The 21998-nt window shown below is 38.7% G+C and overlaps 2 protein-coding genes across 10 annotated transcripts in view; one reads left to right on the top strand and one right to left on the bottom strand.

The window, feature by feature from the left end:
• The first annotated feature begins 2622 nt into the window (after positions 1-2622).
• rrh (retinal pigment epithelium-derived rhodopsin homolog) lies at positions 2623-16975 on the top strand. 9 transcript variants are annotated; one of them, XM_042388112.1, is made up of 8 exons: positions 2623-2670; positions 3404-3518; positions 6578-6768; positions 10464-10563; positions 11062-11215; positions 14740-14908; positions 15688-15866; positions 15992-16975. In XM_042388112.1, the coding sequence occupies exons 2-8, from the start codon at positions 3407-3409 to the stop codon at positions 16095-16097; spliced, it is 1011 nt and encodes a 336-aa protein (XP_042244046.1). In that variant the 5' UTR covers positions 2623-2670; positions 3404-3406; the 3' UTR covers positions 16098-16975. The 9 variants fall into 9 exon arrangements, with proteins under 9 accessions (XP_042244046.1, XP_042244051.1, XP_042244044.1 ...); XM_042388117.1 differs by lacking the exon at positions 2623-2670 and adding an exon at positions 5659-5754 and having other exon boundaries at positions 3438-3518; positions 15992-16974; XM_042388110.1 differs by lacking the exon at positions 2623-2670 and adding an exon at positions 5659-6092 and having other exon boundaries at positions 3438-3518; positions 15992-16974.
• An 843-nt stretch (positions 16976-17818) lies between these two features.
• LOC121913922 (glutamyl aminopeptidase) overlaps positions 17819-21998 on the bottom strand; it is a 30827-nt gene continuing 26647 nt past the window's right edge. Inside the window, exon 20 of the mRNA XM_042436761.1 lies at positions 17819-18611. Coding sequence (XP_042292695.1) covers positions 18465-18611 — 147 coding nt within the window. The 3' untranslated portion in view covers positions 17819-18464. The remainder of the gene's footprint in view (positions 18612-21998) is intronic.

Below are 21998 nucleotides of genomic sequence, written 5' to 3'. Positions count from 1 at the left end.
TAAAAAACATAACACATATTAATCATATTAATCACACATTAATAGCAGTTCTAAAAAGGTGAGTTTTGATTAGTGATTTGAATATTGATAAATTGGTGATCTCGGATGTATTTGGTTGAGAGAGTTCCAGAGGGAGGGAGCAACTATGGAAAAAGCCCTGTCACCCCAGGTCCAGTGCTTGGTCTTGAATGGTGGAGAAAGAACGTTGGCATCAGAGGAGCGGAGGCTGCGGGAGGGAGTGTGGTGATGGAGCAGATTGGTGAGATAGGAGGGGGCCTGCTTATGGAGGGCTTTGTGAGTGAGGAGAAGGACTTTGAATTCAATCCGTTGTGGGACAGGGAGCCATTGGAGGTTCCAGGGGACAGGGGTGATGTGGTCATGGGAGAGGGTGAGCAGGCGAGCAGCAGAATTCTGGGTGTACTGGAGTTTATTTCAGACTTTGGATGATGTACCATAAAGAATGCTGTTGCAGTAGTCAATTCTGGATGTTATGAAAGCATGGATCAGATATTCAGCAACAGAGAAGGAGAGTGATGGGTGGAGACAAGCTATGTTTTTTAGGTGGAAAAAGGCAGTTCTGGTGATTTGTTTGACGTGGTGTTCAAAGGAGAGGTTGCTGTCGAAAACGACTCCGAGGTTGCAGATGTGTGGGGAGGGAGACCAAGTGGAATTATCAATGGTGAGGCAGAAGTTGTGAGTGGTTTTGGTGAGGGATTTGGGACCGAATCTGATTTATCACAGTTTAGGAAGTTGGCTTGCATCCATGATTTAACTTCTGTGAGGCAGTTGGTCAGGGTAATGTGAGTTGGAAGGTGACAACACATTCCAGTATTTTTGACAGAATGGAGAGATTGGAGATGGACCGGAAATTGCTCAGGATATTAGGGTTGAGTCTAGGTTTTTTGAGGATGGAGGTGACAGTAGCCTGTTTGAGTGTTTGGGGGACTAAACCAACGCTGAAGGAGGAGTTAGCAAGGAGTGAGGAGATACAGTTGCAATCGGAAATATTCAACCCCCCCAAAGATTGTAATTTACTATTTTAATTGATTTACCAATTTAAGTTTTTTCAAAGAGCTAGATTTTGATTTGGATGACTTCTTTATCAGTTGAGTGATACGTAAAATCAACAAAGAAAATGCCTGATGTAGTAGTAACAGTATATTTTGTTAATATAGCCATGTCACAATTATCCAACCCCTATATAATATTACTGTTTTTAAAACCTTCTGCTAGTTTTTATGGCCTAAAGTGGAGTTAAAACATAATCAAGCCTTTGTGAACTCTATAATGATCCTTAATTTGCTCCATCTGTGATGCATATATAAACCCCACCCATGAAGGTGTTCAAGGTGAGTTGCAATCATGGGTAAGACTGAGGAGCTTCCACAAAAGCTGAGAGAGGAAATTCTTTTATTGCACCTGAAGGGCATTGGGCGTAAGAAGATTTCCCAAACATTTAACATTCCAAGAGACACCGCTGGGAGCATTATAAAGAAGTTTAAAACTTATGGCGCAGCTGCAAATCTGCCTGGCTGTGGGAGAAAGCCCAAAATTTCATCACGAGCCCTTAGAAACTGAATCAGGACAACTAAGAAAAACCCCCGTGTTACTGCAAAATGCCTACAGGATGACTTGATGAAGGCCGGGACAAGTGCTTCAGTGGCAACTATAAGGCAAACACTGAATAAATAAGGACTTCGTGGCTGGACTCCAAGATGCACTCCACTCTTGACCATGAGGAACATCAAAAGTCGACTAGAATATGCTAGGAGGAATTTGGACAGAGTTTTGGGAGAAAGTTCTGCGGACTGATTTGGACTGTTTGGACACATGGACCAGCAGTATGTCTGGCATGAGAAAGGTAAGGCTTATGACCAGAAGAATACCATCCCCACGGTCAAGCATGGAGGTTGGTCATTGATGATGTGGGGATGTTTTTCTGCTGCAGGAACTGGCAATCTTGACCGTGTACCTGGCATCATGTATTCCCAGAAATACCAGGCCATTTTAAAGAGGAACTTGATGCCTTCTGGTGGGAAATTGAACCTTGGTGATCATTGGACTCTCCAGCAAGACAGTGATTCCAAGCACACCTTCAAGTCAACCAAAGCTTGGTTGGCCTTCTCAAAATCTTTGGTGGAATTTAAAGAAGGCAGTTGCAGCACAGAAGCCATCAAACATCAATGAGCTAGAGGCTTTCGCAAGTGAAGAATGGGCAAAGATTCCAATAGAGAGGTGTAGGAAGCTTGTCAGCACTTACCGAAAATGCTTGTTAGAAGTCATAAAGGCTAAAGGACTCTCCACAAAGTACTGAAACTGGAGGTTTAATAATAGTGCATATGCACATTTGTGAAAAGAGTTACATTTTTCATTTGAACTCAAAGTTAAGTCAATTTATGTCCTCAAAATAACCCAAATATGTATCAATAAGTATTTTTTGTTGTTTAATGAGGTTTTTTGTCATATATTTTCATTATCCTCTTCACATCACTATAACGTCTTTTGAGATGAAGGGGTTGAATATTTCCGATTGCAAATGTAGCTGGGAGGCAGTCCTTGACAAGATTGTGTGTGTGTGTGTGTGTGTGTGTGTGTGTGTGGGAAGTTCCAATACATAACGTTTGATAATGTGTCAGAGAGAACTCCTTCTGGTTTTTCAAGATTTTGAGGGTTTGACATTATATGCTCAACTGTTGACAAAAATATTGGTTTACTGTAGTGTGATGAGTAATATGTAGTTAGTAGTACAGTAGCCGTAGTAGCACTAGTACTACGTTTACTACTAAAACCTTAGAAAGCCCCTCTACAAGACAGGAGCAGAGTCACCTAAAAGCCCTTTGCATTACAGTTATTAATTGACTAATCAAACTAATTGCCACACATTGAACTTGGTGCCTTTGTGGATCCTGAGGGTCTGGGGCTCTGGAGCAGGTGCCAGCTGGTAATCCAGATTTAATTGTACCTGCAGTATTTGCCCTCTGTGAAGTGAATTGTCCTCAGTCTGAGTTAGTTCAGGCTCAACTTTTGTAATGTCAAAGCTTATTGGCCAGAGCCCAGCTTGCAAGCAATTCCACGTGAGTGGTAATCCTCTCTTGTGTAGCCCTGTTGCCCATGTTACACACAGACAGCCTCCTGCTAACTGGTAACAGGGGAGCAGTGGTATGTAATAATCCTCTTCACCCCATCCCTGCACATGTACCTCCCCTTCCTCTCCACAACAATATCCTACAGATTTTAGGTAGAAGCAGCATTTTGCAATACTGACTCTCTACATCTCTTTTGTACATATTTTTCATTCTGCTTCATTCTGCAGGATTTGTGTATTTTTTCCCCCAACACTGTTAATGTGAAGGCTGTTTACTTCAGTCAGGTGTCATTCTTCTTGTTTTTTTGAACACCTCAGAAGATGGGGATTGACTCTGGAGTCAATGTTTCAGATGATGTTTCACCTTATGGGGGAGAAAGTGCCTTTACCCAACTGGAGCACAACATAGTGGCTGGATATCTTATCACTGCAGGTAACAGAGATGACAATTTGAAATGGATGTATTACAGTGTGATTTGTTCAATATTGTGAGTGTTGTCTTGGTTCAGTGTGATTTCTGGACTGGGCTGTTTTCAGCTGATGAATCCACTGCACACTACCTATTCTGCACAAAACAGCAGACAGACAAAGTTAGTGACTAGCTGGTGAACAGAGTGAAGCATTTAGAACATAAAGAGCAGAGATATTTCCCTCAGGAGTTGGTGGAGACCAAACCAGAGCTAAAAGCAAAGTGGATATCAGACTTACATGTGTCCTGTGGACACAAACGCAACTCCAAATAAATGTTGCTTTGCAGAATGCATAAATAAGTAACTGTTTGCCAGCAAGTTCACCAAATCAACTTTATGAAGTGATAAGTCAATGTTATGCTTAGTGGCCAAAAATCAATTAGCCTAATGCAGCTTTAATGATGGTTATAGGATGACAAAATCTATCAGCATAGAGAGATACCACTGCAGGGTAATCAATTACTACTACTATTATTATTATTATTATTATTATCATTATTATTATATTTTTAATTTGGGTGAACACTATGATTATCATAGGTAAAAATATTATGGTAAATGGTATTATCATGATATTCAAAAAAAGTTTCCTGAAAACCTACCATTAGTGCTAAAATATAGTTAAATGACTTCTTCACACTATGATCACCTTAAATTTTATTCACTGAACAGTGGTCTGTATGTTGCAACCTTGTTGGACTCTGCATATGAAATAACATCAAAAACAGTTTAAACACTGAACAAAAGCAGGTTGTTCAAACTTTAAGACAGTTGACTGGAAATCACTTTAAATCCAGCTTAGTGTCTCTTAGATTCTACAGTATACACCCATTCATATCTTGAAAATGTATGAATTTTTCCTGATGAAATTGATCGACTTCTGGAGTGCAAGAACTTTGTAGGCCATGACCATAGACTGTAAAAAATAATGGTAGAAGCCACCGTGACATCACTCATTGGTTTGTGGATGCCCGTTTTGAAGCCTTGAGTTTACATTTTGATATTTAGTGTCAATTTACAGTTCTGTAAAGTATTTGTATTTGCAGTATGTTTATGTATGTTGTTGTTAGATGATGTTTTGAATACTTTGAGTGTAAGGAAAAATGCAGTAAAATACTTACAGTTGTGACTGTATCAAATAAATGGGTGAGTTTATACTTCCCATGGCCATTAATGGTGAAAAGAAAAGCATAATGAGTTTATTATTATCATGTGAAAAGCTATTCTGATAGCATTATGTAACTTATCCGTATCTTGGCACTGTATCCAATGTTGGAATTTTAACAGGACTGGCTAATATAAAAGCATGTTAAATGTAAAGATCCTGTTCTCCACTTATACCAAATAGCTTTCAAATTAGTTTCTGAATGCCTAGTTTCATTTCTGATCTGTCAATTTTATGAAGATAAATAGATCTTGTGTATCAAGCTTTTATCACTAAAAAAGATCTTAACCCTGGTTTCAATTCGGTTTGTTCATCTGAGTGAGTCTGAAAGGCAACACACTGGTAACTGTTAACACAAACTGACCCCACCATACTGAGAGAACAACTACAGGTGCAGTGGCTGGGATGCGCCAAATGTCATAAAATTGCTGCTTTTCTCAAGAGTTAATGAACAGTGTCAGGCAAGTTGAAAAATGTAATTACTTACACATTACATATTACTAATTTTAAAAGTAATTGCATTACTGTACTAATTACTCAACAGCAAAAGTAATTAGTTACATTAGGCTTGTTATTTTACTTTGTTTACTTTTACTTTGCTTACTTTGTTACTCTGTTAACTCCATCTAAGTTGCCTTTAAACAACTTCAAAGCCTCCAAAGCCACAAATTCTGTGTTCGACACATGTTGAAGAAAAGGAGACATCATGGTTCAACAAGCAGCAGCTGACAGTTTGAGGGTATTTATTGACCATCAACCGCTAACGTTAGCTAACGAAGTCCTGTCCTCCCACAGCTTCCAACTCTGAACTAAACCATCTAATTCCTGAATGTAGCCTTACCAGTGGTTAACGTTAGCAAGCCAGCTAAGAATACAAGAACACAGAAGAATACAACTTTGAAGTAATCTGGAGTTGCGTTTCTCCTCTTTTGGTGTAGGCTAACCGCACAACCCAACCAGCGAAGGCACCGAGTACTAGCCAGTCAGAGGCAGAGTAGGGCGGGTCATGACTTCGCCATCCTGGGAATAAAAGAGTCTGTCCACTGAACGCAAAGACACCATCAGTAGCTATGTGTTGCCCTTGAGTCAAATGGTTCCCAAATGTTTTCATGTCCCCTGCATTCACAGAAATTCACAGAGAGAAAGATACTTCTTTATACAGTACTGTTGATTTGCCCGACATGTTTGCCTGATGAAAATCTGTCCATCTTGTTCTGTACTACTTGTTTTACATCATGTTGCTTTACAGCTAACCTGAACCTTGACTGTCTTGCTACTGTCACAACACTATGTCTATTCTTTCCAGATGAATCAGATTCTTGGTCCTTTTTCACAGCAGACATTTTGACTCGTCATAGCAGGAAGTGCACAGGTGTAGCTAATTACGTACGATTCAACAATTAATGTAATGCAATTAATGTCTGCTTTTCAGTTATTAGTTTTACTCCATATTTCAGGCCACATTCCCTCTGGATCCTCACAGTTGACCCACATCTCTGTTAATGTCTGGTTCAGTGTATCATAGACCTGTCAATTTATGTCTCTCAACATAAAGAAGCACCAGGAAACTTCACATTGTCAGCTGAGACTTGAATATGTACTGTAAATAGTACAGCATGCTCCTGTTTACCAACCTCAACAATTATTCTCAAAATCACCAGAAGCTTATTAGAAAAAGATAATTTTGCATTCAATCCAATGCAGTAATTTTTTTTGAGTTATCAGAGAATCTGCAGCTTCTGCATTCACTTTGCCACACGTCCACTGTGGCTTCAGGTGTGAGTAAGTATATGATTAAGTGTTGAAATTTTGAATTTTACCTTCAACATTTGGACATTGTGCTTTTTATCTTTACAGGTGTCATCAGTTTAATGAGCAACATTGTGGTTCTGCTGATGTTTGTGAAGTTTAAGGAGCTCCGCACTGCCACCAACTTCATTATAATCAACCTGGCTTTTACTGACATCGGAGTGGCTGGTATTGGCTATCCCATGTCCGCTGCCTCGGACATCCACGGCAGCTGGAAATTTGGCTACACTGGTTGTCAGGTGGGTGATATGTGAGCACCTTCCCATTTACATTATTTCATTGATAAAACAACCTACATCTACATTGGAAACTCATGTAAATGGTACCAAATTTAAAGCTGAGATGAACGACAGTGTAGGTTTGGTCTTTTTGTGTGTGTGTGTGTTTTTTGACATGGACCACACCAAAATTAATTAAATGAATGCAAAATGCAAAAATGTCTTTCCTCTGAACTTGCACCAGGAATTTGAGTTTGCTTTGCACAATGCATAGCTAACATTTGCAGACCGGTTTATTGTGTAAAACATTAGCACGTTCTATGGACCCCTCCTACGTGAGCTGCTTTAGCGGCGTTAAAAATGGAATATCAGGGTGTTTTTAGCAATTCTATTACTGATATTGAAATGAAAATGAATGAAAATGTACTCCTTATTCTTATTATTTCAAATATACTAAAAACCAGTTGACAGAACATACACTGCCCAACAAGGTCTGTATTATCTGAAATACCTTCATCATTTTGTAAAATGTGAATTTGTTGGTCCTGAAACTGAACCACAGTGTCATGTAAACCTATGAGGAAGAATTTTATTGATATAATTCCTCCCAGATGTATGTAAATATATGTAAATTATTCATAAAACCAAGTTAGAACTCAGCCTTTTACTGTAGCTCAACATGTCATAATGTTTGCTAAAACCTACAAAAGTGTGTAACTAATGTGACTAACCTGAACTGCTCATGAGACTAAACCTGCGAGCAGGCAGACTCACGTTCACATTCAGCTGCTGCAGTGCAGCGGGCCGCGTGTTCAGATTCTTTTGGTAGATTATAAGTTTTTTCCTCAGTTCTTGTTATTGCACAGTAATACTGGGCCATGTGATGCTAATCTAGAATAAGAAGCAGAGCTTGGAAACCCAGAGCATCTGCTACACTCAAGCGTTTTAACATATGCTCCCCCCTTTGTTTTCTCAGTTACACTGTACGCAGTATGGCATCTTAAAGGGGACATATTATGCTTTTTGTGATTTTGAAGCAAGGGCTTCAACCTACTCTGAATGCTCTGTTTGCAAAGTTACCTCTACTTGCCCATCAAACTGGTGTCAGATCATTTGCGCATGCTCACAAACCACTCTGTAGCCTTTTTTGCTAAGGTTGTTAGTGAGGTTTTTTGATGTGTTGTTCATGTTGTCCACTCTCATATTTCAGATCTGATTTGGGGGTCAAACATGTATGGATGTATTTGAGAAGTTTACATTTTGAGTAAAGAACAAGAAAAAGAAGTGAAATCTGACTACTATAGTTTGTATACATAGCCTCCAGCGCTGGCAAGGGTCAGCTTCCTAAAGCTAACCAATCAGAACAGGGTGGGTATATCAGGAAGGGTCCCTTAAAGGCCGAACTGAGGGGCTGCATAAAGGGCCAGTATAAGATAAATAAGGATTTTTTAACTGTAAATCATGCAAAGGTTTTCCAGTAGAGCCCCAGAATATAAATATAGACCTGGAAATGTGCATTATGTGTCCTTTTGTCACCTTCCTAAAATAATGGCCCAAGTCATTTTTTTCAGGTTTCTCAGAAAACACAAAAAAATCATCATGGTGTGCATACAACCCTAGGGTGCACAAGCTGCCTCTAGACACTGCACAACAAGCATACTATAATACCGGTCAAATGATGTTATGATTACTAATATTATGTTCAAGTTTCATTAAATAAAAACACAAAAGTGAAGAGGATCCTTTGTAATTTTTTAGTCATACACATAATTTCTAGCTGCTAGATTACAATACGGTATTCAAATCTTTCTTAATTAGATCATGTAATGTGGAAAAAATGAGACAAAAACTGTAGATGAAATATTGTTTAAAAGGCAGAGAAGAGTTAACAGAAAGCCTATCACTTGTAACAGCCACAGATTCTGAAGCCTTTCCAGTCTTTGCTAAATGCTAGCTTCATGGGCTTAGCTATTTTGCTGACTAAAATGCTAACTAAAAAGACTGAATAAAAAGACTAAATAACTACGCAATATGACAATTTGGTCACACTCTTGACATAGGCCATTATACTACAGGGGTAGAATCACATGATCTGTTCAACTGAGGATGTAAGCGATTTTACCAGAGGTGGCCAGCATCATGAGGAGATAATTTAGGCAAAAAAAAACATTTTTGTCAAAAAATGACTCGGGCTATTATTTTAAGAAGGTGACACTTTGTAAGTGTCTAGGGAAAGTCTGTCATTATCTATTCAAATTTTATCTATGCAACTTTTTGTACATTGAAGTCCATCTACTCTACTACTAAACATTGACCATGTATGCAGTGGCCAGGTAGTATGGTTTCAGTTCATTTCAGAACCACAATTTTCCACTGCAGGAACTCAACAAAATGTAACATAGCATTCATTTTCAATTTTTTTTTTATTTGAGGATAAGCCCCTAGTGATGCATCATCTCTTTTTCAAGGATATCCTCCAACACAAAAAACATGGAAATTATCATGTATCCATGATGTATAATGTTCTCAGTCTTCTTGGGGACAATTTCCTGGAGCTAAACTATGACCTATTCTTATCAGGTATTTCCCAGGTATTTTGACCAAAGGATGAAAACTTGTTGTCTAAATAGAAGTCTTTTATAGACTTAAGCCCATTTCCACACCATGTCGCAAATGTGTTATCCAGCAATGCTGGAATAAAGGAGTGGTTGTGGCAAAATGGTGTATTTATTGAAATACTAGAAAATTTGTAAATATGTTTAATTTGAGTAAGAATCTTCAGTGAATTTCTGACAACAAAACTGTGACTTACCAATTTATTATCAGATTCATGATTTGTAAAAAGTAAGGAGGACAGTTAGGTATATGGTTTTATTAATGACATGAGCTCTAATTTTAGCCACAGGTGGCAGAATTGAGTGATTCGAGGTCTGGAGAACAACATTACTGGTATGCCAATGCCCTGTCATTAGCTGCCCAATAGTAATCTTCAAATACTGTAAGACCCAGACCTCCATCTAGAGTGGGTCTAAATAGATGGGGGTTTTTTTGATAATCTGTATTTTTTATATCCCCAAATGAATTCTATAATAATTGTCTCGCTCCTCTTAAAAAAGTCAGCCAAGATCAATATCAAATTATAGAAAATTTTGAAAGAGATATAAAAATAGAGAGATACCATCTTAATGGCATTTACGCGGCCAATCATAGGACAAAGTCCTCCAGTATTCTTTGCTGTGTTTTAATGTATCCATACCTTCTAACAAGTTTATTTTGATAAAAAGTTTAGGATTTTTATAAATTTTGAGTCCTAAATATTAAATATAATACTGAACAACCTTAGCAGGGCAATCCTGTAAAATTGTATTTTCTCCAATAGACATAAGTTCACTTTTAGCCCAAAATATTGTGTAACCAGAAATTTTACTGAATGATTCAATATATTAATATACAACTCACAAGTTTTTAAAATTTCAACACATAGTAATCTGCCACAAGTGGCATGCTGTAAGTCAGGATATCTCTGCTTCTGCTCCAAAGATTTAGATCATTCCTTGTGCAGTATGGTATTTTTAAGACACATTAAAAATCAAAACACTGCTTTAGAAAATGATTAGCAGTAATGTAAATGTACTTCAATAGGCCAGATCCTGCAAAAACATTGGACTGGTCCTTTAATTTAACTTGTGTTTTGATTTTTGTGGTTTTTTCTCCAGATCTATGCAGCTCTCAACATCTTCTTTGGCATGGCCAGTATCGGCCTGCTGACCGTGGTGGCCATTGACCGCTACCTCACCATATGCAGACCAGACATAGGTATCTACTTACTGCTCCTCTGACATTCTATCTGCTCTTAGTATCACCTTGGTGGCAAGTCCTAAATTATGATGGACAGATACAATGTAATATCAAACACTTTCATGTTTCTAGCACCACCTTCAGGACACTTTATTTTCAGGCCCACTTGGCTGTAAAAATAGCAAAATTATAAATACAGTATGTTCATCCAACACTTTCATTAAAAAGGGTTAGAGTTAGCGAATTTATAAGAATTAGAGTTAGTTGATTTATGCAGAAACTACACCAATACATCTATTTTCTTAAGCAGTGTATTTTAAAGTGTTCACAGCAGAAAAAAATAGTGCAAGCCTGTCTGGATGTTATGTAAGTGTTACAACAATTGGAAAACTAATGAGAACATGTGATCAACTCTATCAAATAATTTGTAATAGCAGTATCTACAGACCTGGCTCGATATTTACAATTTCTTGACTTTCATTGTGCATGCACTGCATATGTCATTAATCTCTACAGGACAGAAGATGACAGTGCGATCATACAACCTTCTTATTCTGGCAGCATGGCTTAATGCTGTGTTTTGGTCTTGCATGCCGATAGTGGGCTGGGCAGGATATGCCCCTGACCCCACTGGAGCTACATGCACCATCAACTGGAGGAAGAATGATGCGTGAGTTATGTTGTGGATAGACTGCATATGCCATTGCATTACCCTTTGTCCCAGGTTTTAGCATGCTTGACAGTAACTATAACTAACAAAACTGTGATTGCTGTCATTACTTAATACTGCTGCTACCATGATTGGATTATAGTTAATGCAGTGTATTGATGTCTAAGTATGTCTGTTAGTCATTACCTTTTCAATAACCACAAGTTAGTAAACTGGCTGTATTCCACTTTTTGAGCACTTTTGAGGCTTAAAAGTTGAGCTTGAAAAGTTCATTCTTGACTTCAGAAACACCCATTTGGCACACCAATTTCAACTCAAAGTCCACTTACTAGCTTGATCCAGAACTTTCAACTGTATCTCACGTCTTCATCAGCAGACTGTTGTTTCCAAGGTTAAGATCAACCTTCAAGCTCGACTTTGAAGCCATCAAGGATGGACAAGTCTTAAAAATGCTCAGAAAAATATTAAGTTTGAACATCTATATTTCCATGACAACTGAGCAAACTCCATCTGCTGAGGAAGACTGTGTGATACACTTAAAAGCTCCGAAACAAGCTTGTAAGTAGACCTTGAGTTGAAATCTTTTGGTCAAACGCTAAGGATTACATTACTTAGAAATACACCTACTATTAAAGGAAAATTCTGGTTTATTTCAACCTGATGTAAACTTAGCACAAAAAGTAAGGAAATTTGTTTTTGGTAGATTATTTCTTTGTTGTAACAATGCTTCTTGGCAATAAATCTTATACTGTTAGAAAGCCTGTTTATTTCCCTTTTAAATGGTGCCACATTTGTAAGGAACATGCATTTGTGAGATGAGCAGCAGAGCTGAGTATGTGGGTTGCGCCCATGAAAAATTTGCCAAATCTTCTCTGCCAATGCCAAACAGCTTATTCTGCCCTACTCTTCTTTGGTGTTTGGTTGATTGGATGATTGAAGTTTGAAGAAACAAGACATATTGTCAATTTAACAATTTATTCATTTAACAAACAGGAGCCTCAGGCATGTGTGGAAGAACCACACACAGCCACAATAGCCTGGCACCTCCTCCTCATGCTGGTCACCAACTTGGTCACACACTGCTGTGGGATGGCATCCCATTCTTCAACCAGCATTTGTTGCAAGTCAGCCAACGTGGTTGTGTTGGTCACTCTGGCACGAACAGCATGCCAAAGTTGATCCCAAAAGTGTTCAATGGGGTTGAGGTCAGGACTGCTGGCAGGCCATTCCATCCTCTCCACTCCCAAATTCTGGAGGTTGTCTCTGATAAACCCCACTCTGTGGGGGCGAGCGTTTTCATCTTGGAGGATAGAGTTTGGTCCCAGACTGTGGAGATATGGGATTGCCACTGGTTGCAGAATCTCATCTCGATATCTCTCTGCATTAAGATTGCCTCCAATGATGACAAGTGTCATTTTTCCAGTGAGGGAGATGCAGCCCCACACCATCACACTGCCTCCACCAAAAGATGTTACTCTATAGGTGCAGCAATCCGCACAGCGTTTTCTGCGTCTTCTCCACACTTTGACCCTACGATCCAACTGCCTTAGGCAGAATCTGGACTCATCACTGAACATCATCACCACTTCGCGGCCTGTCTCTGACATCCCCAGTTATATGGAACTTGGCCTTCACTTTAGAGATGGTACTTGGGCGCACTCCAAATAATGCCACAACTTGCCAATCAGGTGCCAATCAGGCACCAAAGGTGCCAATTGGCAGCACCTGGGAGTACCAGAAGCTCAAAATAAGAGTTAATAGCAACAGCAAAATAAACTGTTTGGCATTGGCAGAGAAGATTTGGCAAATTTTTATACTTTATACACAGTTCTGCTGCTCATCCCACAAATGCATGCTCCTTACAAATGTGGCACCATTTAAAAGGGAAATAAACAGGCTTTCCAAAGATGTATTGCCAAGAAGCATTGTTACAACAATGAAATAATCTACCAAACACAAATTTCCTTACTTTTTGTGCTAAATTTATTTCTCTTTATTTTTATTGCTCTCTCCAGCTCCTTTATAGAGATTGTGACAATTCACATAAAGATGTTTATTGCACACAACAATGATCATTGGGGCAAGCTGCTGAGACTCCTATATCTTTCCAAATAAACGTAATTTTTACATGAATCACTTCAAACGTTTGTTTCTGAGTCTAACTGAAAGTAAATACAAAAACTAGCTGTTTGCTTACATGCATAAGGCTGTGGATAGCTCAATGTCAGTTCCTGCAATAGAAGTAGAAACTTAGTAGATAAATTCTGTAAAATGGTTCATGTCTGCAAGTTTCCAAGTATCAAGGATAAACTTACATGATACACTGTGAAGTTTTCATAGGCTATACCGCTGGATGATAGAGACTTGCTGTAATTCCTCACAGAGTTACGTGTTGTAATCACATTTTCTTACCATGTGGAGCTGAACGTGTGGGCCAGCCGGCCTTGCTCTTTTCACCCAGTTGATTTGGAGGAGGTGGAACAGCCTCTAGGACGGCAATGTTGATAAACACTTTAAAACCATGTGTAGTAGTTACACAGCTGGGTTTAATCTCATCCGTGGACACCTCTATTATCGAGTCTGGTAGCAGCAGCAGTGACTGCAACACCAGCACTTTCTCTGAGGTAACCGTTACTGTACGTTTGCCTTTCTGCCTCCATTCTTTGTTTTTCCTCTTTCCTCTTTTTTCTCCTCTCTGTGTAAGTTACTCCAGCTCAAATAAATACGGTTGGCCATTTAAAGTGAAATGACTCACAATCATTCTCATAAAAGTCCACGGGATATTGCATTGCACTTTGTTTTTTTCGTTTCCTTACAGTCTAACCATGGTGAAAGTCAACCTCATACATGTAAACAAAGTTTACAAACGCCGTGCACAGGTTGTCTAGTTACGTTAGCCAGCAAACTGCCCTGGATATAGATCTCGATACAATTAGCCATAATGGCTGCTACAGGTGGCTAGTTCCTGTGTTTACTTTCAATCAGACTCAGAAACAAACTTTTGAAGCGATTCATGTAAAAATCATGTTTATTTGGAAAGATGTAGAAGTCTCAGCAGCTTGCCCTGATGATCATTGTTTCGCCAGAATCTCTATAACAGAGCCGGAGAGAGCAAAGTTAGCATGAAACATAGAGCCACAATGGCCCCATTTATGGGAAGTATATCAGGCTGAAATAAAGAAATATTTTCCTTGAATAGTACCATAAGTAATACTCATGTTATCACAACTACAGCCAATACTGTTACTACTACTACTTTCTACTGCTACCACAATTAGCAAAGCTACTGAATTCCCCAGTTAGCATACAGTATGGAATAATTAGGATTCATAGCACTGTTTTAAACATTGAAAACTGATTTTTGTTTAATGAGTATTGTTCTGGGTAACTGCCAAAATACCATAAATGCACATATAATACAAATCTTAATACTAGTACTAATACTAATACCTGTTGGCCAGCCATATCATAAGACATTGGTCAGTATATTGTTAATTGTAACTAACTCTGCTTTTCCTTCACAGTTCCTTTATTTCTTACACCATGGCAGTGATTGCTGTGAACTTTGTGTTGCCTCTGACCGTCATGTTTTACTGCTACTACAATGTGTCAGCCACTGTGAGGAGATATAAAGCTAGCAACTGCCTGGACAGCATCAACGTCGACTGGTCGGACCAGATGGATGTAACTAAGGTGAAAGAGCCAAACAGAACCATTTTCAGGCTGTCACTGAGTAAGCTTGCCACGCAGCTTTAGTGGTTAGACAAAGTTGGCTAACATCTTGATTGGCTATGGAAAACATTAACAAATCAGTTAGTGCTGTGACTTCATTTCTCAGTCCATTTTCAGTATTTTCTCTTGAGCTTGTGCTTTATTGTTGGTCTGTAAAGCCCAGTGAGACATTGTATGTGATATTGAGCAAGACCAATGGCCTTTTTTGATTACCAGACCTTTTCTGATGAGGTGAGTAAAGTTACTAATGGGCACATTTGAAGCCTATACAAGAATGACAAAAATAATGCAAAATCTAGCTGCTGATTGCTCAGGTTGCATGAAGATGTGCTACTTGGGAAACACTCCCAATGCACTTTGTAACCACAGCAGAGATGTGACAGTCTTATTGCACCTGGAATGTAATGTTGCTGCATCTAGTGCCCACTAGATGCTGTGAGCTTCTGAGAGGACATCAGTGCAGTGAGCTTGTCTAATAAACCTGATGTGGGTTGACTTGACCAGGAACTGACCAAACCAACCAAAAGAGAGAGATGACTGAACCTTTCCCCCATGGTTCCTAACAGTTTGAACATGCCTATTTTTCACCTTAATGTGTATTTGCTTAATTGAACTTCAGCTCTGAGGCTGTGTCATTCCTCAAATCTGATACAAGTAAAAGCACACATTCAGCTGTATATTAGATAAGGAATTGTTCCTGTATCATGTGAAAACTGTATTGCTTTGTTTGGGGCCGGCAGATGTCCATAGTGATGATTATCATGTTCCTGGTGGCCTGGTCTCCATACTCCATGGTGTGTCTCTGGGCATCATTTGGTGACCCCAAGACGATCCCTGCCCCCATGGCTATCATCGCTCCACTCTTTGCCAAGTCCTCCACCTTTTACAACCCCTGCATTTATGTCATTGCCAACAAAAAGTCAGTTTATTTTTCTCTTTTCTCTATCTGGTTTTGTTATTGTAATGCTTTAATGCTGTGCTGCACTCTGCTGTAAGTAGTGAGTGGATGGTGCGTTCAGTAACTTGATCGATCTTTTGCTGCAGGTTCAGAAGAGCCATCATAGGGATGATTCGATGTCAAACAAGGCAGCGGATCACCATCAATACCCAGGTTCCCATGACAACCTCTCAACAACCTCTGACCGAGTGAGATGAAACTGCTTCAGTATCAGATTGTATTAATATATCCTGCATTAAAAGCATGTATAGAAAAGTGCTATGATGGCACAACATGAATCACTATCAGAGTTTTTCTTTCTATTGTAGCTTATTTTCTTTTGAATAAACTAATGCACTGTGGTGTTTACTGTGTAAATTCCACTTGCTGTAGCCATATTTTGTGCCCAAGTCATGTCAATAACGAACTGATAATGAAAAACTTTGTGTGTGGTCTACATGCTAAAAACTGCTTTACAGTCATCTCCTGATCTTGAGGAAGGCCAGGCAAGAATAGATAAGAAGGAATAACTCTACTAAGATCCTTTTTACTTAAGTGAAAGTATCAATACCACAGTGTAAACTTGACTTTTATTTGCAATGGAGGATTTCTCCATTGCAAATAAAAGTCCTGCATTCAAAATGTTTTACCTATCATGATCTGTTTTAATTAACAATGGGTTTTGCAACAACCTACAGGCTACAACATGAATATTATAAGACTAGTTAGATTAATCTTCCAGTACAGCTCTGTTAAACAAATCATTGTGATATGATAGTTGTCACTTGAATGTTGTTGTACTTGATTTTTGATTATTGGTGGGGCTTTACACTGCCTGACACTATAGAGCACTCTGCTGTTGGATGTCTGTCTTTACCTGTAATGTCTTGTGTTGTTGTTTTATTTGTCTGACAGTTGCCACACACACACATACAAAAGGAATCTCCCAAAGGACAATAAACAAATCTAACTAACAATATAGAGACTGAAATGTTGGGTTTGTAATAGTCAGGTATCTGGTCGGTGATTCTGTATGTTCATATTTTGTCCAGCAAAATGATGAAAAAAATTCCAAAGCATTAGTTCACTTTATCATTTCAGGCGTATAATATTTCTATAATACTCATATTGGATGACTTTTAAGTTACTAAACCTTAAAATGTTTATTGTCATCAGTACTGTTTATGTACTCTGTTATTATACATTTATTATATAGATCCCCTCCTTTTTTAAGATATATAAAAATACTCTTTAAATAATAATTTGTGTCTCCTCTCCCTTGAAGAGTGCAGAATCTATGAATATCTAAATATTTTTCATTTCAAAAGTTGAACTTCTGGACACAAGATGTCTCCTACCTCACTCCATGCTCAGTGTTTGTGCACTGGAGGCTTCTAGTTTCCACATCACACATGTGTAAGTTGCATATGGACTACGATTGGCTCCAAACTAGTTGATGTCACAAATCATGTTCATAGGTACATGTGTTAAACTGAGATCTAAGTTGAGCTCAGATAAACTTTCCTCTTTCAGTAGATGAATGTGAAACAAACTCTGTGCATACATCATTCTGCACAGAGAAGAGAACAACATCCAACTGAAGGAACAAGAAGAAATACACACGTCTGAGTGAAGGGGGACTTTAATATATAATGTAGTAGCATATCTTCTGTTGAGTTTACTTCAGCCAGAGTATCAGTATAGTATAGGTTGTGTTCCTCAGTGTATCCTGTCCAGAAGCTCTCCAGATGGTGTGGGAATGTAGGCAGAGTATTTATAAAACACCCACAGCAATGGGAAAACACACCATGCTGCAGTGTTATCAGCTGTACTGCTGTGAAACTACAGGCCAGTGAGTCTTACTTTAGGTTTTACTACTAGTGAGGCAAGAATAAAATGAAAAGGCAATGACACAAAGTAATTTTAGTAAAAATGTATTCATTCAACTTCTCATTTCCAACATCCAACATTTGCATTTTGTTGAGACATTGTGTGCAAATTAAAAAAATACAGGGCTCTCATTTTATGATCATGTCGGCTGCCCAGGTGAAGGAAAATCCTCACTGAACAAAATGTCACTTCCAAAGTGCATAATATACCTGCACCATGATACAGTCCACAGCTGCTCATGAGGATTCAAACACCGGAGATTTAAAGTCAATTTAATTCAATTCAAAAGAGTGTATCATACAAATATTTGCATTCGTGACCTGTTGATAACAAAATAATTCAGATTTCCTTTATAAGTTAAAATTTTACAAAAATATATTGACGAAACAATAATAAAATGTGTAAAGTACATGGAGAAGTAGGGGCTGAATAATATATAAATATCCTAGTCATGAGCATGACTGCAGAAATGAACAGAAAATTAGTTAGTAGAGCAAAAGAAAAGGCCATCACTGTCACCATTTGTTTTGTGTTTGATTTGTTCTGATTGTTCTCTTTTCCAATGTTGATTCAGATCAGCAGCCCCCTCCTGTGGCCCTTAAAAAGAATACAAACTCAACCTCACCCTGTGTACTGAATGGGAGTATCTACAGGGGGTTGTGAATGCTCCTGCTCTGCATCAGTGCAGTCTTAAGCAACATTGCTGTGCAGCCACCCTTTGATCTCGTCCTCATTCCTCTTGATCCATTCAATGTTGTTCCTCACAGTCTCCAGCGCCTGCTGCCTTGGCATCTCCCCAGCACCAGCATCTGGAGTCAGTCTGAAGAAATTTTCCATCTACAAGACCAGGGGGTAGAAATATGTTACAAGAAGCATGAATATGAACTGTCAACCTCTACCTGCAACAACACTACATTAAAACATTTGCCCCCCTTCTGGCCATCAGAAGGTGCAAGAAATGTTCTTACCAGCAGTAGTTTTCAAAATACTGTAAAAATCTTTAAAATACTGGAGCATATCAGTGCCATATACACCAATTAGCAAGTCTGTCTCTGGTTTGGTCTTTTTATTTCTAAATATTTTTATGATATTTTAATTCAGTCAACCTTTTATCTGTGTCATGTCATAAGTATAGGAGAACAAAGACAGGAACAAAGGAAAAGTTTAATTCTTTCAGAAACATTATGATATTTTAATTTAACAGCCTGTCTGCATGGATGCAAGAGCTTACACACACACAATGACCTCTGACCTCAAGGCATTAGGATGTCAAGGAAACATTGGACAGAACTAAAAACCCAGCCTTCTCATTAGCAGTCATGGAGAGAAAATTGACAGTTTTGGAAATTAATGACTGTACCAACCTGGATGGGCCATCCTCCTTTCTTCTGCTAGCCAACTATCTCTTAAGTCGTAAATTTTGGGAGAAGCCACATTCCTTTGAGTTGCTCCCTTTTTATGCACAATAACTGTCTGAAATGGTCTGATGCCACAGGAATGTGTAAATATATATGTATCTTGACTTATGTAACCAATGTTAACTTTTATTGTGTTTCAGAACAATTTAATTAATTTGATATTATGGAAATTCAAACTGCTTTGAAACTGTTAATTATAAGTTACACATATTATTGTATTTGATTTATTTGATATTAACAAAGAAACTATTATTAGAATATTATTATTATTATTATCATAAAAGAGCGCCAAGGATCCTATTTCTTCCAAAACACACCTCCTAGACTATGAGAGGTCTTATAATTCTTTGTCTGGTGCTCTTCTTTTGTTTTTTTTTCTTTTTTCTTTTTTTTTCTTTGGCTTGCTGACCACTGCTGCTTCTTCTGTGTTCTTCTCGGCCCTGCCAGCTGGGATGGCCTGGCATTTCGGCCATTGTCCTTTTTTTCTATGGCTGAGAGCTGAGAGCTCCAGAAAGAGACTCAACTAAGAAGCAAAAGACTGCAAAGATGCCTAAGCCATGAGCCAAGCCATGCTGTTTGATATTTGAGTATCTATTAAAGTTGTAATCCCCCATTTTTATTGCGTAGTTAAACTAAAAGACTTTTCCAAGGACCCTTTTGGTAGTCAGAGCTCAGCCTCAACTCTCCAGCCTGCCTCTGAATGCATCAAGACCAAAGCACACAACCCTACAGCGTGTTTAGTCTACTATGTGGCTTCAGCGATGCTGAGCCCTCCCCAGCTTTGGATTCACTCTCCTGAAGAAATCCTGAACCAGAGCGCTTCACTGAAACTGCAGCATTTCTCATCTGGCTGTTACCCTGGCGACCCGAGGATCACACTGATTCTGCTTCACCTTGTTCGGCTCTTTCCAGGAAGCTCCTCATCATCAGCCCTTTATCACCCACCGAAATAGTAAGAAATCATCTGTCATGCTTTTGTCTGTGAGTTGATGCAAAGAGCTAATTCTAAATACATTATTAAATTGGTTTTAGTTAGTTACTGTATTTGTCCCTCATTGTGCTTTTGACTCGTTTTGACAGTCATTCATTAAATCATTCATTCCATCGGCAATAACCTGTTCATTTAATTTACCCATTCATTCATTCATTAATTCATTCATTCATTCATTCATTCACTTTCCCTATTCCTGCCTATTCCTTAGTAGTTCAATAAATAGCTTGATTTATCGCCAAGTCATTGTATTTGTCTGTTCCTTTACAACAGAGATGGAGGTCACTATATTCAGAGTTCATGACTTTTTGATATAAGACTGATTCATTTGGTGTAATTAATTTTCCTCCTAATTACACATGAACCATTTTATTTCATCTAGTTAGTTAATATTTTTCTCACAGGAACAGACGCTGAGCTATCCACAGCTTCAGACGTAAACATACCGGCATGCAAACTGCCAGGGATGTAGTTCACTATGCAGTTGCATAATGCTGCTACAGGCAGCTAGTTCCTGTGTTTACTTTCACAGAGCAAACATCTGGTGTAGCTGATGCCTACACTATATTCATCTTAAGTGGCTGAACTGATCCCAATCTGGAGACATCCTTAGTGTCCTTTTAATGTCAGGGTGAAAGTCTCTACAACTTATATCATTATATCTTTTATTCAATCAATCAATCAATCAATCTTTATTTATATAGCGCCATATCACAACAGAAGTCATCTCAAGGCACTTTTCACATAGAGCAGGTCAAGACCGTACTCTTTAATTTACAGAGACCCAACAGTTCCCCCATGAGCAAGCACTGATTACCTACATGACTCAAGTTGATGCCATGCCTGCACACATACATGCACAGTATTCCTGTTATCCATATTCAGAATATGATGTTTGCATGAGTATAATGATGTTTGAACATAAGCAGCCTAATATACCCGAATGAACTGGTGTACTATCAGCAGACAGCAGTTTGAAGCTTCAGCTCACACAAGTTGCTCTTGCTTCATTCTGGATACTGGCTGCCAGTCAGTATCCCTCTCTGTCAAAACAGGCAACCAAATTTCTGTTGCTTTTCACCACCACCTATTCATGTGAGTCAGGGGTTTCCATTGTGACTGTCACAAAATCAAAGACAAGGAACAAACTGAAAGCAACTTGGAATGCTACTCTGCGTGTCAGCCTCTCACTCATCCCACAACAACCTGATGTTATTGTTTCCCAGAAGCAAGCCCAAGTGTCTCACTGAGGGTAAACAGAATATATATTTTGGTCATTACAGCTGACAGTGGCATAACACATATTTACAGCCCAGTTTATTTTTTTCTCCTTTTTTGTCATGTTATGTTTTTTTCTCATTTATTTGGGAAGGTGGTCCTTGGAATTTTTTTAGCAATCAGAAATGAGCCTTAAGTTACAAAAGGTTGAGAACCCCCGCTCTAGAATGTCCTCAGGTCTAAATTGCAGTGCGACCACTGGATTAATAATTAAATATTGGCATAGGGATGAGTGGGATAGACTTCTAAAAGTAGTTTGAGAGTCTTAAATACATCACAAACATTTGTCCCTCAATCTTATGGCACTCTATGGGTGACCGCCTAGCTCACCAGTGCTAAAAACACATTTGCCAAGGTTTCTCAATGTGAAAATTGTCCATAGAAACTTCTCAACCTCCCCCTGTGGCAGATTCAATTCTCTACTGTCCATTAGTACACTTACTAGAATGATTGTTTTACCAAAATATAGCTAAACACACACCTTCTGGCAGATCTTTGAAGCTTTGATGCAGGTGATAGCACAGCAGAGAGCAACAT

The sequence above is a fragment of the Thunnus maccoyii genome, chromosome 16, assembly GCF_910596095.1.
Source record: "Thunnus maccoyii chromosome 16, fThuMac1.1, whole genome shotgun sequence".
NCBI classification, from domain to species: domain Eukaryota; kingdom Metazoa; phylum Chordata; class Actinopteri; order Scombriformes; family Scombridae; genus Thunnus; species Thunnus maccoyii.
This window is presented reverse-complemented; position numbering and strand designations above follow the sequence as displayed.

Coding starts and splice junctions, on each gene's coding strand:
- rrh (XM_042388110.1), top strand. CDS start 5,822: ATGTTTTCATGTCCCCTGCATTCACAGAAATTCACAGAGAGAAAGATA. Junction 6,769..10,463: donor TTGGCTACACTGGTTGTCAG/GTGGGTGATATG, acceptor TTTTTTCTCCAG/ATCTATGCAGCTCTCAACAT. Junction 11,216..14,739: donor AACTGGAGGAAGAATGATGC/GTGAGTTATGTT, acceptor TTTCCTTCACAG/TTCCTTTATTTCTTACACCA.